Source organism: Ipomoea nil, unplaced genomic scaffold (assembly GCF_001879475.1).
Source record: "Ipomoea nil cultivar Tokyo-kokei standard unplaced genomic scaffold, Asagao_1.1 scaffold1421, whole genome shotgun sequence".
NCBI lineage: Eukaryota > Viridiplantae > Streptophyta > Magnoliopsida > Solanales > Convolvulaceae > Ipomoea > Ipomoea nil.
The window spans coordinates 3,542,454-3,559,329 of NW_017617849.1; the positions used below are offsets into that span (position 1 = coordinate 3,542,454).

At 30.7% G+C, this 16,876-nt stretch overlaps 1 protein-coding gene across 1 annotated transcript; it reads left to right on the forward strand.

The window, feature by feature from the left end:
• The first annotated feature begins 8,524 nt into the window (after nucleotides 1-8,524).
• Nucleotides 8,525-10,060, forward strand: LOC109187610 (NAC domain-containing protein 90-like). Its single transcript, XM_019337844.1, has 3 exons — nucleotides 8,525-8,693; nucleotides 9,041-9,357; nucleotides 9,633-10,060. Exons 1-3 carry the CDS (start codon nucleotides 8,537-8,539, stop codon nucleotides 9,924-9,926), a joined length of 768 nt encoding a protein of 255 aa, XP_019193389.1. The 5' UTR covers nucleotides 8,525-8,536; the 3' UTR covers nucleotides 9,927-10,060.
• The last annotated feature ends 6,816 nt before the right edge of the window (nucleotides 10,061-16,876 follow it).

The following is a 16,876-nucleotide window of genomic DNA, read 5'->3' on the forward strand; positions in this document are numbered from 1 at the left end:
TGCTTCTTCCCAATCACACAAATCTCACAGATACGATTAGGGACATTCACAACAGGTAAATCAGAAACAAGTTCCTTTCTTGCAAGATAGTTTAATCCAGAGAAATGAAAATGCCCGAACCGCATATGCCATAACCAATTATCATCACAAACTTCAGAATTATAGCAAGCAAGGAGAGTATGCTTAATTTTCAAAGGAAATAGTCGATTTTGGGACATATTTACCTTTGCAATCAAAACTCCTTTAGCATCTGCAATGGTACAATACCCGTGAGCAATATGTATCTTATATCCTTTTTCTGACAACTGACCCATACTTAACAAATTTTGGTGTAGTTCAGGAACATAGAACACATCGGATATAAAATTGTGAGTACCATCCTTCAACTGAATAGAGATTTTACCTTTTCCCAAAATTGGCACTTTTGACTTGTTGCCAAATGTCACTTCAGACCGGACTGATTCATCCAGTTCAGAAAACAATTCTTTCTTCCCACACATATGGTTACTACACCCAGTATCCAAGAACCATATGTTCTTATCTGCAGAAAAACTATCGCTGGCTAAAAGTAAAGTTTCAGAACTCTCACCAGACTTTTCAGCAGTGTTTTCAGCAATGTTTGCTTGATTTCCACGATTGTTGTCATCATTATACCAACAATCTGCAATCTTGTGCCCATACTTGCCACAATTGTAGCAATGAAATGGAAATTTACCTTGTTTGGTATTACCTCCACCTCTTCCTTGGTTGGAGTTACCACGTCCTCTTCCACCAGAACCTCCTCTTCCTCTTCCACGACCTCTACCAGATCCTCCACCTCTTTGATTAGTGCCAGTCACATTAAGGGTGACTTGACTCTTCAAAGCTTCTTCTGCTAGTGGTTCCGATTTTGACGCAATCCTGTCAATATGACTTTCTACCATACCTTTCAGCTCTGCAATTGATAAGAGCTCGGTTTTGTGTGACTCTGTGATCGAAGCCACCACATGGTCATACTTCATCGGCATAGTTCGAAGAACTTTTTCAACCACTGCACCATCTTCAATCGTATCTCCATATAGCCTCATCTTATTCACCATATCAATAAGACGAGTGAAATACGCATCTACTGTTTCTGTAGAGGTCATCTCACAATTATCGTACAACCTTCTCAACGACTGCAACTTAGACTTCTGCGCCCGATCGACTCCTTTGTGTGACACCTTTAAGATGTCCCAAGCTTGTTTTGCTGTTTGAGCACGAGCTAATTGTCCAAAAATGGAATAATGAACACCTTGGTGAATCTGACCCAAGGCCAATTTATCTCGTCGTATAGCGCCTGCATCAGCTCATTCGGGTAGACCGGGACCAACAAAGCTCCAAAGATTTTGAGCTTGCAAATGTGTGGACATCATAATTTGCCAATAATTGTAATCGAGTTTCCCGTCCAATTTGGGACCCGTCCATACAATATTGAAATTTGCAGCCATATTTCACTACGAACAATATCTCGGGGTTGAAAGGTTGACTGGCTCTGATACCAAATGTAAGATATATTAAATAGTAATATATCTATAATATAGAGAAAGAGAGAAATATAAGAAGTAAGAATGTTTATTGCCTTGAACAATGATAAGACAAATTGATGATTAATGAATGAAGAGAAACAAGCTATTTATACTAAATGAAGAATAGTAATAATGCTGAATTGATGCTATATGTGCGGCTATAATTAAGGCCACGCTTCACGTAGTGAAGCCATGCATGACCCACTACTCCACTTATTTTTTTTTTAACAAACTAACTAAACTTGGTTTAATAATTATAATAATAATATTATTATAACAGAATCAAACGATTACCATGAGTCAAACGTTATAATTAGTAGTAAATGTGCAATTATATTTTTTATATTTATGTGTAGTAATCGGTGTCACATTTTAAGCGGTAAAATATTAAATTTGATCATTATATTCAAGCCTCGGTCCAATTGTAATTGCTTCAACATATATGGAATTTGAAAATGACATTATTTGTTTATGAATTTTGTCAATACCATGAATACGGAGAGAATTTTACTTTTAGTGTCACAATTATTATGACATTATTACATTTAATTCTTAATTTTAATTTGATCATCTTTAGTCCCATAATTCTTCTAACATTGTTATATTTGGTCCTTTATTGTAATTTCTATCTAATTGACGTTAAGTTTTGGGATACATATGGTAATATCACAATCTCAACCTTCTATTCACCAAAAAAAAAAAAAAAAAAAAAAAAAAAAAAATCTCAACCTTCTACATAAATGACATAAAGTAACCAAAAACATTTTTTTTTTCATAAAAATGTCCATCAAATTGTTGTTTAATAATATTTACGAATATTTTTAAATAAGTGGAGGTTAAATAAAGTTGTGAAATCATGTGATTATTCCATAATTAATATTAATTTAATAGAAATTGTCATAAAGGATTAAAAATGAAAATATATCAACAAAGTCAAGGAACTAATCAAAATGGTCAAATTAAGAGTTAAGAATTAGATGTGACAATTACACTATAATTATGAATCAGGTAATTTTTTTTGATGAATATATAATATTTAAATAAAAAAGCTAAGGACAATAATTATAATATAATGCATCACTATATATCACCATGAATTACACTTAATCGGAGGAGTGACAAATGGTTATGATGAGGCGGTGGTAGCCTGTTACTCTGTGAGCTCTTCCAGTCTACCTGGGAAATCATTCTCTCTCTCTCTCTATACGTGTAGTGGATTATAAACCCTAATTTTCATCCGAAAACAATGGGGTGAAACTCATGCATGCAGTGATCTAAAATCAAGAATGGGTGCATGCAGCCATGCAGGATATATGGATGCATGGACGCAAAAGCAGCTGGCTTGATACCTATCTAATAACGTTGCTAATAATCTGCAAATCCTCAATTAATTAATTCCAAAGTGAAAAGGAGCAAAGGCTAATGTCTATGCACTTTCACCTAACCCACATACCTAGTAACCAAGCATGTATATCCCTCTGTTCTCCACATCCTATTATTTAATATTGCTATTTTAAATGGCAATTATGTTGTCAAACAACTTTGTCATGATCTCTTATTAATTTTTTTTTTTTTATCTGTTCATATACTTTCTCAACATATTGAAACAGTAAGAGCCGATTAACGCCTCCACTAAGGCTCAAATTCACAACATTCCAAATAAAAGTCCAACCCAAGTACCATTAGACCACATAATCTTGGTATCCATTATTAGAAATTAAATTAAGGTATAACTGATAATAATCGAAAAGATTGTAATCAAAATTGTGGTACTTTCAAATTTTATTTAGAGTTAATTCCAGCGGATCCTTTGTCTTAGGTACCAATTTCAAAGTTAGTCTCAGACTATCGTTTTTATTGTTTAACACCCCAAACTATCATATTTTGGACACTTTTGATCATTTTCGATGATTTTTTTATAAAATTTTATTTTAGGCAATAGTATTTTCGTCGCTTCAATTTTTATTAGTATTTTCGCAATGAGTTAAATCTAGCGGTGGTCTTTTATTTTTGGTACCATTTTCAAATTTAGTCTCAGACAATCGTTTTTACCCTTTAACACCTCAGACTATCATATTTTGGACATTTTTGGACCTTCTTAATGACTTTTTTGGGGTGAAACCCTATTTTAGAAAAAGGGTATTTTCTGATGACAAAGAAGTGGTTTCTTTCTCATTTTTTTCCTTTGTTTTTTTTTTTTTTTTCTTTTTGCTCTACAACTATAGTGGATGATGATTCACAGAATCATGGACTAAAACAATAGTGGCTAAACCGAACCCGATCGAGTTCTGGTTCCCGAACTGGCGGTTCAATTCAGTTTGAACCACCGGTTGTAACTGGATTTTGTTTTGTTTGTTTGTTTGTTTTTTTTTTTTTTGTTTTTTTTTTTTTAATTCTATGTTCTATTTTAATATGGTCCAAATTCAACAATTAATTTTTTTATCTAAAAGTTTTTTTAAAAATAATTATATCAAATATTTAAACTCTAATGTTAAACTAAAAAAGATAAAAATAATTTTGGACTTACACTTAATTTTACCAAGATTAAATTGTCTTCCTATCTTATCGAACTATAATCAACATATATTAATTTTTAAAACCACATGTCCAATTAAATGTGAGAAAAGTGTGATTTGTATGCAGGATTGCAGAAAGGATGTGCCATGGTGGTGGAATATTGTTCAAGCTGATTACTGTTTCTTGCTGTTTTTGGAATACTAGGGTAAATTCCTTTATAATTGACCTTGTTAATATGTTGATTTAAAACCACATGGTTTTTTTTCCCATTCTATGGAATCATTATTTTGTCATTTGTATAGTGCTGCTGCGATCATCCACCCCCATCATGTAGCTAATCTGCTCTGTGCCTTGCCAACGTTGAAAAGCAAAATTAAATTAACATATATATTTTTTTTTTTATAAATATTTTCCGGTTCCATTTTATCCGGAATTGGAACCGACTGTATGGTTCAATTTGAATCAACCATGGTCATGTTTGAGATGATGAGAATATAAAAATATTTTTTTTCCACAGGTTTTATAACCAAAATTAATGTAAAAGTAGCCAAAATTTAACGTACTTTAAGGTTGTCCCCGAACCGGATGAAACTGGAAACGGTAAATAGATCACGGCCGGAAAGTGCATATAGATTATATTGCGGCATGCAAGAATTTTCAGACACAGCTGCCGGCCAAATCCCAAATGTATCAGATCAGTAATTAAGTTTTTAATTAATTAATTTGTTGGTAGCACGTATAATAATCTACTTAATTAACAGTCGTGTTTGAAGGGATATATTATACTTTTGTAATTTTTCTCAATTACGTAATTATTTTAATCAATAGACATACATACTTAGTAAATTAGACACATGAGGTCCAATTCAAAAAGTTTTTGCAGATTATCCAATTTCTATCTGGTCCGGTCTAAACTTGTGTTCAACTTGTTTACCTAGACGAGAAGGATTAACAAACTTACATACAAACAAATAAGGACTAATATATAAACGCCACTAGGGTTGCTTCTAATCAGGTTCAAAACTAATTAATACTACAAATTGACCACTAGGGTTGAACAAAGTCTTGACTCTTGAATGACTAAGTTTAGCACTATTCCTTTTGAAAATGTGACAGTATATAAAGAAATAAAGTTGCGCATTCGCTACGAATGAATTATAATTTTTGACATAGCGATAAGGGTTTGATCCTAATAAGTGGTATCAGATTCAAGTTATGAGAATTGGTGGGGGAAATATAACTATATATAAGGAAATAAAGTTACACCTTGCTACAAGTTATAACTTTTGACATAATAGTAAGCTTTTAATCATCAAATTATGAGTGATTTTGCATCATATCAGATATGCACGAAAAATCCCTGTGTGGCATAATGTCTGTAATGACTAGTTTTTGTTTGTATATTCTGGGTTCACCCTTTCCATTACATTAAAAAAAAAAAAAAAAAAAAGAAGATATGCACGAAAAACATCCATCACTTTTAAAGTGATTTTTTTTTAATTGTATTTTTCATTTGTTGATATATTATATTTTAATTACTTAATATTCCAAACTACAAAGTCATGACTCTATGATCCATTTCCTATTCTTATCACTCTTACATCATTTCTACGTAATTTGTTAATAATCATATATTTTTCAATCATAATCAAAATGTCATCAATAAATATATCACAATTACAAACATAATAGTCAAAATTATTTATCACCCTCACGTCATTTTTAAATATATAAATAATAAATTAAACGAAAACAAATTTTTTATAAAGTCAAAATTTAGAAAAACTTTTCTAAAGTAAACCCATTTCCATTTGGGAAGCGTTTTTAACTTTTGACATTAGTTGAATTTGATTTTGGTTTGATCATTTTCCGACAATGGAATCAAGAAATCATACATGGTAAAAAGATTATTAAATTAGGAGGAGCAAAAATTAGTACTTATTTCAAACGGGTGGTATTTAATAAATAATAAATTCTCCTGGATTAGCAGTCCAAGTCGGTATTATTTAATTTATTTAATTCTTAAATAATAGAAAAGAATTTCCAAGCATTTGGAAAATCTCTTTCTTCTAAAATTGCGGCAGAAGAAAGAAAATCAATGTTGTTGTCGTTTTTCGTCTGCAGATCAGATCCGGTATCTTCTTGTATTATCCGAGAAAAATTTAGAAAATACTTATTTAATGGATAAATGTTGTTTCCCTTCTCCTAAAATGACTTCATCTAACAATTTTTTTATATATATATAAATTAAATTTTTAATTTACGTTAGATTAATTTTAAACTTTTGAATCTCCGCTAAAAGTGTTGAAGAAGTAAATTATGAATTGTTCAATCAATCTTTAAATTTTATCTACCAAGTGGCTTGTAGTCTACTGGTATTGGGTTGCTCCCCTAAGTGGGAACTACAAGGTTTGAACCTTAGTTGAGGCAAATAGTGTGTATATATAGGGTATCCCCTTCCTTAAAAAAAAAAAAAAAAAAAAAAAAAAAAAAAACTTTAAATTTTATCTATGTGCATTAGAAGTTCTTCCATATGATTTGTTCGATCCAGAGCTCCTGCCAACTGATGCGGGCCAAACTAGGTTCTGAAGGGTTAGATAGTATTCGTTTTGAGCGGGAATTGATGCACCCAAAAAAAGTCTTCAATTTTTATCCATTCTTGTACATTTTTTTTAATATCCATTAAATATTGTTTGGCAATTAATAATTGTTACCAAAAGTTTCATTAAACTCAAATATAACCCAAAATTATGATTTATGAGCGGGCATGAAAGGCGTTAATAATTTTAACCAATTTCAGGTAAAATGATGGACTCGATTCAATTTCATAATAAGCTTATTTTGTACAGTTAATGTCATGTTATTCTAAAAGTAATTAATTAATCTGGAACATCACTATAGAAGTGAACTCCACTAGATGGAAGTGTGAAGCCACTTTTTTCAAATCAGATTAGCTTATGAGGTAATCACTAATCTTATAATTAATCAGTTTTCAGTAGTTGCTTTCTTGAGAAACATCAGACAAACTTCCTTTTTTGTTATATATGGTCATAGGTAACCCTTATTCTCAATCTTAACTTGAGATCAGATCTGGTATCAATTAATGTACTGCCCATTTAATTAGATAACAATTAACTCCGCATTTAAAAAAAAAAATCCATTTAAGTCTAAGCTAGGTCACTCACTTACTTACACATATAAAGAGTGGCGCATTTAATATTAGTTAACAGTGATTGATTGAATATAATTAACAAATTAAAGAAATTAATGATCTAATTGATCAAGTATGCACATCCCTACACGCATATTCTACCTTGGAACATAATCTATATTGTAAGGTCGATCATTCACACATGTTTATTTGTAGTATACTACAAGCTAGGGTACATGTTAATTTTTAGATAGTACACTAAAAACGAATTGAATTTATAGTACACTAAAAATAAACATATATCAAAATATTAAAAACCTACAAAAAAAAAAACAATTATATAATAAGCTTAAAATGAAAATACAATATACTGAAAATGAACTTGTATGTTAGTATTTCACATTGTAATATGGATATAATGGTCCACTGCAAAATGATTGCTCCCAAGAAATTTGAATGGTTTAATGTGGACACTATATGTTTCAAGGTTAAGATTATTGATGGTGCAAAAAGATAAGAGATGGGCTGGGGCTAGCTAGAGTTATATCAGGATATATACACTACTAGAAATTTTAAAATTTCTGACCACCTGAAAGTGATCTTAAATCAAGTTGGAAGTCTTGTTCCGGTGACCACTTTTGGTATCCGGAAAAACCCTTGTTGCTATTTCCGATCATTTTTTGCTTTCGACTTGATTTAAGATCACTTTCAGGTGGTTGAAAATTCAATAATTTCAGTAGTGATATAGAGAGAAAAGTGTGTATTGTAATATTGAGTATACCAATACAATACAAATTCAATGAGATTATATTGTGTACAAATACAAAGAGGGTTAGAAGTTGAGCTTAAGAGATCAAGTTTGATCATGCATAGATAATATACTATAAAATACATCAAATATGCAATATTTTTGAAGCTGAAATTTAAAAAATAAAAAATAAAAAATAATGAGGATGGGAGAAAAAGATTGAGGGGATTAATGATCAGTTTGTCAGACTTTAACGGATCAAAGTGGAAAGTGAAAATTTTGATATTCCTGGCAACTAATTTATTTTATTTTTACATTTAAATTTGTTCACTTTGGGTCGACGTGTGCTTAAAGGCTTTAATTTCCTTCCGGCCACGCGGCTGGAAATTTCCCAGCAACAGAAGCTTTTCTTTCAATCCTTTAAATACTAAACATATACTGCTCCATCGATCTCTCAGAAACATAAACACCAACTAACCCATCACTGCTACCTATAATTATTATATACATACCTAAATAAAAAATCAAAAAGTTGATCGAGCAGACTGAAATACAAATTAAATACTGATAGATATGGAGAATCTGCCGCTGGGATTTAGGTTCTACCCAACAGAAGAAGAACTGGTTTCATTTTATCTGCGAAGAAAACTCCAAGGAGCAACATCTGCCGACATTGATCTTGTCATTCCTGTTGTTAACATTTATCATCACACTCCATGCCACCTCCCACGTAAGTATACTAAAATGCGGATCACTGCATGCATCCAATTTGTATTCAATTCATATCTATATATGCAATAGTTTTGTTGTTCTAGTTAATTGAATCTTTGGATAAATCCGCTTTGTGACCCTAGCCAGCCAGCAAAAGAGCAACCAGCCTAAGTTGTGCATAACTGGCAGGCTAAAGACCAGTAGGTCATTTCTGTTGGGAATCGAACCTGTAACATTGTGATTATCAACTCTATAATTCCATCAACTTTTGTTCGTTGCCCCAATTTTTAGTGTTGTTGGCAAGTTTAAATTTTTATTGAATGTGCATGCAATATAAGTGAAATGATTGATGTGGTGTGAAAGCAGTGGTGGCCGGAGAGCTGAGCCGTGGAGACAGCGAGCAGTGGTTTTATTTCATTCCCGGGGAAGAGAACAGAGCCAGAGGAGGAAAACCGAACAGGCTAACGAGAGATGGGTACTGGAAAGCAACTGGATCTCCTAGCTTTGTGTATTCCTCCATGAATGAAATCATAGGAGAGAAAAGGACAATGGTTTTCCACACCGGAAGAGCTCCCGGAGGAACAAGAACACAATGGAAGATGAACGAGTACAAAGCTGCCGCCCAGGTTGTCGGAGGAGAAGGAGGAGCTTCAGCATCAAGCGACGCCATTGCAGATTTAAAGGTGCGTGTGTCATCAACATTACATCACTCTCAATAATCAACATTATTATGTTTTTTTTTTTTTTTGTGACCAGAGAAACTGCAACCAGTATCAAATGGTGTGCATTGATAAATCCTACCCTGTTATAGCTAACTTAGACTCAAATCAAAAAGGTCAATAGACAGTTTTCAGTAGTAATCAAACTGACCGTTTTCAGTAGTAGTCAAACTTGTAAAGTGATTATTAAGTTAACAGTCTGACCATATTTTGATCAGCTATAGTTCCTTGTTTTACAGCTATGCCATGAGTTCAGCTTGTGCCGACTGTATAAAAAGTCCAAGTGTGATCGGTCATTTGACAGGAGGCCACCGGCGGATATGGCAGCAACAGGTGCAGGAGGCGGAGCTCCCCCACCGCCGCCGCCCCAACATAACCATCTGCCGGCGGCGGCATTAATGGAGAGGAGTAGCTCCTCATCTACAACAGACGACTACGCTACCCCTCCTAGTGCCATGGAATATCAGTATTACTGGGATACTTGTGCGCCTCTGTGGGATTGGGAAGACCTCAACATTAATAATCTATTATAAGACACTTTAATAAATGTTACGTTGAACAATATAATTCCCTTCTGGGGGAGGATGGACTGTATATGATATATCCCTTTTTATTATTTATTGAGAAATCAGCTCTAATTTCTTTTCATCGGCTGTGGTTTAGTGATGAAATCGGCCAATGAAAATAAATTAGGGTTACTACATTGATAAATGATTTAAGGGGATATGTGTTGACACATGATAGATTTTTGTACGCTTATTATACTTGAAAAATAAATATTTATGTCTCAGTTTCGCATTAGCCTCTTCTATTTCACATTTTACACCTAATATTCACTACTGGAAATTATGAAATTTCCGACCACCTGAAAGTGATCTTAAATCGAAAGCAAAAAGTGGTCGAAAATAGCAACAAAAATTTTTCTAGATATCAAAAGTGGTCGGAACAAGACTTTCGACTTGATTTAAGATTATTTTCATGTGGTCAGAAATTTCATAATTTCCAACAGTGATATGTCAAGAGCGTTGGCCTGGTAAATGAGGGCGAAAACAAACAAACTCTAGGTCCGGGCCATAGAGGACAAGTATGTCAAAAACAAGGATTTTATGACAGCCCCGATACCCAGGTCTGCATCTTGGGGTTGAAGAAGCATTTGCAAAGGGAGGGTCTTTGTTGATTTAGGTTTAAATTGGTATTTAAAGTCATCATTTTATAGTATAATTTTCAGTTGAGTTAGTTTACTTTCAATTTGGGTGATGCATGTCAAAGTAGATTTAGATTCTCTTAAATGAGAAGTTTAATTTGATATATTCTATGTTCAAAATGAATAATAAGTGAATGATAAATTGATTTTCAAAATGTACCTATTTGAAAAATTTGGATTTGAGAAGATTTTAAGTAGTATTTGATTGACATTAAAAAATAGATGTGAGTTTGCACTAGTATATATACAATTTTACTTTTTGAGAAGTTTGAATGGTATAACATAGAAACTCTCTCTCCCCTCGTCTTGGACCTGTATGCACCCGATAGTGTGTTAATATTATACAATAAGGTTTTGTGAGTTAATTCTAATTAGTTATGGAATTAATTATTAGTACTTTTAATTTATATGAGAATTAATTTTGTAACATCATATTTAATCTATTTTCAATTATTTGATTTACACAATTAAATGCCATGAATAATAATGTATTCCACTTCTTCTATAAATAGTTAAATACCTTGCGTTGAACATAGTGTTGAAATGAATTTTTTGATATTAGAATACTTCATTTTCTCTTCCTTGAATTTTTTATATATATCAAAATCGTTCCAATATCAAAATCTTGAGAAATTGATACTTCAACACTCATAGCATTTTTGGGGGGAAGCGAATCAATTTTATGAAAAAAAAATGTGAGTATAATACACCTTAGATTTTGTTAATATTGGAAATGAAAATATTTTATTTATGCTTTTTAAATTTTTTTTGTAAAAATTTTCCAATGTCGTGACCTATCAAGAAGGATATGAATTCTAGCTTGATTAATGTGCTTGATATGGTACCTAATTATAAATCAACAGTGGGAAAGAAATGTAATTTTGACCTTTCAATTTTTAGCATTTATTTTTTTTTTCTTACTCCGTAACTATTATTAGGGCGTTTGGTTGGGGAGGAAATTATGTCAGAAAAGAATTGTAATTTCATGGGAGACAAATAACGCGAAAGTAAAGTGGAAATTTAAACTGCACAGTGTTTGGTTTGCAGGAATAGAATTACTGGAAATTTCAATTCCAATATTTGGTATACATGGGAATTGAAAGGGAATAAACTCTAGAATTGCATAATAAAAACAATAAAATAAATAAGAGAGTTTTGAAAAAACATATTTGACTGATTGACATTCTGTGTTGAGAGTAGAAGAAGAAGACAATCAAGACACTATATATAATCGAAAGAGAGAGTTCAAACATTAATTTTAAATTAAAAAAAGAGGGATAATTTTGTTCAAAGTTATTTTTGTTCAAGCTATAGAATTGCATAGAGAAAGCAACGATTTTGAATTATTAAGAATGGCATATATGTGTTCACCCAATACATTTTGAGACTAAAACAATTAAATTACACTGATAATTAAAAGACCAAAATCACACTTGTCACATCACAAATATATCTATAAATATTAGCATAAAATTATTTATAGGCTCTGTTTGGCAAACCTAGCTGAAAAGCTATAAGCTAGGAGCTAATAGCTGAAAAGGAGCTGAAAGCTGAAAAGCTATAAGCTCGGAGCTGAAAATTGAAGAGCTGTTAAGCTAGCTGTTATGATTGAAAGTGTTTGGTAAATTTAGCTTTTTGATAAGCTGATAAATGTAAAAAGACTAAAAAGGACATCTTCATAAAATTTAAATTAGTTTGTTTACATATTAAAATTTAACATTTCGTCTTCCAAAAAAAGTAAACACTTTTTAAAATAAAACTATTAGCATGATCATGATCTAGCATCGCATAATGAAGTAGCAATATTGTTGCGAATATCCTTCATCTCCATAGAGGTGTGACTTAAATTTTCGTTGATGGAGATATAAATACTTGAATCTTGAAGTTCATCGGGCGGTATGTAATCTGGATGCTGCTCAAGCACATTAAACATCATGTCATCTTGTGAATTCTTCTGAATATAATTATGTAGTGCAAATGTAGCCATAATAACATCAATTTGGGGCTCCTCACTAAACTGCGGCATTTTAGCAAGTATCTTCCATCTCTTATTCAATACTTCAAACGATCTCTCAATAATAATAATAAGAAGAAGAAGAATAAGAAGAAGAAGAAGAAGAAGAAGAAGAAGAAGAAGAAGAAGAAGGAGGAGGAGGAGGAGGAGAAGAAGAAGAATAAGAAGGGGGAGGGGGAGGAGGAGGAGGAGGAGGAGGGGTTTTAATTCAACATAATTGTTTAGCAGGAGACAAGACTAAGGAAGGGATTGACGTGAAAGTTGGGATAGGGGAAGAGAAAGGGTTTTAATTCATAAGGTTAAAATATGTCATTACTTTAAAATAATAAGGGTAAAGATGGAAAAAAAGTTAGGAAGCTAGTAGCTTATTTTGAAAAGCTACCTAAAGTAGCGTTCCAAAATAAGCTCTTATTTTAAGCTAGGAGCTTATTTTGGGAACATTACCAAACAGAGCTTATAGCTTGTTAGTAGCTTAAAATAAGCTATAAGCTCCTAGCTTAGCGTTGCCAAACAGAGCCATAATACCACTAAATAAACAAATCAAATACTTAGAAGGGAGCAAAACACGTACTCCCACTAAAAGATTGCTAGTTATGAAGGTCGGTCCAAGTGTCCAACCCTTGACCATTTCATCATATCAATGAGCCTCATATATGACCTCACCATCACTGCAGCTACATATAATTGGCTAATACATAACTAAACAATATAATGTGATTCTTGAAACCAATATGAAAGCAATAAGTACGCCAAGCAGCTACATAATCTTAATTAATTGATTTATTTACGTCACACTATAAATTAGTAGGGACGAGCTAGCTGTAGTTAATTAAGGCTACTAACCACATTAATGGTTTTTTACAGGAAATTTTTATGCTGTAAATTCAAATTCTTTGTGAGTCCCAGAAATAAAGGAAATCATGTACAAGATGCGCGTTTCGCACTCTGCCACGCCTAACATGGCACGTGCAAGAGTGTTTTTATTTTTTATTTTTTTGTTAGACCTATTTTTTTCTTTTTTTCTTTTTCCCTTTCTATCTCTCCTCTTTCTTACTTGACCTGAAAAAAACCACAAAAAAAAAAACAAATCCAGTTCACTGCACATTTACCTAACCCACCAGCCACCTGGGCAGCCAAGAAATCATTGTATATCTGTCTGTGTTTCACACACATGTACCATATTCTGATCTAGTCAAGATGAAGTACTACTGTACTAGGTATGCATTATTTAATTAGTCGCCAAAAAAGCGTAGGAATTGAATATGATTAGGACCACCTGTATGGTAGTAATAGGTAGGTACAAGGTATATATGCATATAATGGAAGTCAATGTAATTGGTAATTGTAATTAATTAATATAGTGCAATTGTAGTAAATCAAATTGCAATTAATTAATTTGCTCTTTCATTCGCATATTAGCACATATTCAATGTACTGAACCTCAGCTCGTCTCTCATCCCCTCCATCTATAGTACAAAGTAGGAGTACGACGCAAGATTTTTGTCTCTTGAAGACAACTATGATAGTGTCAGGCGTCACAAGAAAGGAGATTTAAATTTATTTAGCATTTACACCACAATTATTATTATTATTATTATTATTATTATTATTATTACTAGTATTTGCCCCCGTGCGATGCACGGAATGAATTTGTTAAAATATTTTAAGAATATTTGAATCGATCTATAATTATATAAATTATTATATCGAATATTATATAATGTAATTGATAAATTGAGTTGTATCGATTGTATTTTCTAATGTTATAATTGCTTGAATTGGATCAAATAATTGGCCAAAATTAATAGTCAATGTGTAGATGTACGCATTAAGTGCTGAAACTTTAGATATTTTAAATATCAGTGTTCAGTGAATTATATATGTGGATCATATTTAATTTTGAGTGAATTATTAATATTCATTACCTTTTCCAATTCGTCTAATTTGTTTTCCATCTTTAAGCAAAATCTTCCTTACACATTCTATACATAATTTTACATCTTTATATATGCGTATTGTAATGAGGTCCTGTAATTTTGAATAAAGATTTGCTACAAAATCAGTCATAATTAATTTCTTTTAAATCATTCATACGTATTGCAAGAACATTTCCATCTTTAACTACACAATTTTTCTTATAAATTGTGAATACTAAACGATTCTATTCAATTTTCCATTTGTAAATATATATATATATATATCTTTACACAACTATATTTCTAGTAACATATATACAAATATTTTTTAATATTTCTACTAACTTTACATTTTATAAAATATATAATCGAGATTAATATTTTTTCATCTCGGCTAAACTTTTTGTTTTTTGACATACTCGGCTAAACCTTATAATTGCGCAATCCTTATATTCTTAGTATAAAATAACATTTTGTGTAAAAAATTTTAATTTTCATATCGATTAATATTCTTTCCATCTCGGCTAAACCTTATATTTCCATATCGTATTGCAAAACATTTTCCATCTTTAATTACAAAATTTCCTTACAAATTCTGAATACTGAATGATTCTATTTCATTTTCAATTTTTAAATTTATATCTTTACATAACTTTATTTCAGTAACATATATATACAGATTTTTTTTTATATATTTCCAGTAACTTTATATTTTATAAAATATATAACCGAGATTAATATTCTTTCTATATACTAAGTCAGTTTCGAAGTATTTTTCATTTCCAGTCAATTATTAATAGTCATTTCCTATTTCAATTCGCATAAATTTTATGTCATTTTTATTCTCAATCAATTATTTTTTTAATACATATTAATTAATTAGTTAATTATTAATAACATTGTTTTTATATTTCCACTAACTTTACATTTTATAAAATATATAACCGATATAAATATTTCTTTCCATCTCGGTTATACGTTGAGATGCAAACTTCATTTTACATTTTTATTAATGCATTTTATATCAGTAATTTTTATATTTTTAGTAATTTATTAATATTCATTTCCTTTTCCAATTGGCCTAGTTTCCATAAAAAAAAAAATTATATTTTCAGTAATTTGTTAATATTCATTTCATTTTTATTTTTTAATCAATTATTAATATTCATTTCATTTTGTGCATTTGAGTCAATTTCAAAAAAAATTTACTTTTCAGTTAATTATTAATAGTCATTTTGTATTTCAATTGGCCTAAATTCTGTGCCGTTTTTATTGTCAGCTAATAATTATTTTTGTAATATTATTTTAAATACTATAATTTCACCTATGGACATGCAGGTGTGGGTAAACAAATAAAAAAAATGAATATTCAAAGGAATGTAAACCCATTAAATCTTTCAATTTAAACAAAAGACATAAATTTAAAATTATAAATATAAAATTAATATGGTTATTCGTGTAGTTTACTGAATATGTTTATTACCAATTAATTATATTACCAATTATATTATAAAATACCATACATATTATTACTAATTATGCTATTTTGTTATTACTTAATTAATATTTTTTTGTACATAGTATTACCAATAGAATATTTAATTAATTAACTACAAAAGTTTGAGTGGAAAAAATAAAATAGGAAGATTTTGTTTATAATTAAGGTATAATATTATTAAATCAAAATTATTTAAAATATATAGATCCACATTAAGAAAAAGGAGATATAATTTAAAAAATAAATTATTAATTAGATTACTTAATATAATTGTCCTACTAATTGATTCTATGCTACTATGTATAATTCATATATTTGAAGACTTTTTAAATCTAAATACCTATTAATTATAGTCCAAGTAAACAGTACTCACTCTTACTACTACCCTCAAACAATTTGAAAACTGAATCATAACTTATGTGATACTTTCAAAGCCTAATGAGTAGTAAATAGTCCAAGTAAACAGTACTCACTCCTACTGAACACCACACAATATATTATTTTCTCAAAATTTCATTATTTCTCCACAAATAAATATTTTCTCCACAAAAATACAATTTTCTCCAGAACATATAATTTTCTTCAAATACAATTTTCAAAAAAAAAATTTACAATTTTAATTTCTCCAAAATACAATTTTCTCGACATGATTTGTCCAAAATATAATTATAGTCCATAATCCAATATTAATACAATTTCACAATACTACTATGTATACAACACCAAAAATTTCAAGCCAAGTATTTACATAACGCATGAGTTTGACAAATCGAAACTCATTCTCAATATTTCAAGAACCACCACTCACAATATTACCATTTATCGATAAATGTACATGTGTTCACATGAAT

What these genes read in the sequence shown, in the direction of transcription:
- LOC109187610 (XM_019337844.1), top strand. Translation starts at nt 8,537, where the DNA reads ATGGAGAATCTGCCGCTGGGATTTAGGTTCTACCCAACAGAAGAAGAA. An exon ending in CACTCCATGCCACCTCCCAC is followed by an intron (nt 8,694 to 9,040) that starts GTAAGTATACTA and finishes GTGTGAAAGCAG; the next exon opens with TGGTGGCCGGAGAGCTGAGC. An exon ending in ACGCCATTGCAGATTTAAAG is followed by an intron (nt 9,358 to 9,632) that starts GTGCGTGTGTCA and finishes CTTGTTTTACAG; the next exon opens with CTATGCCATGAGTTCAGCTT.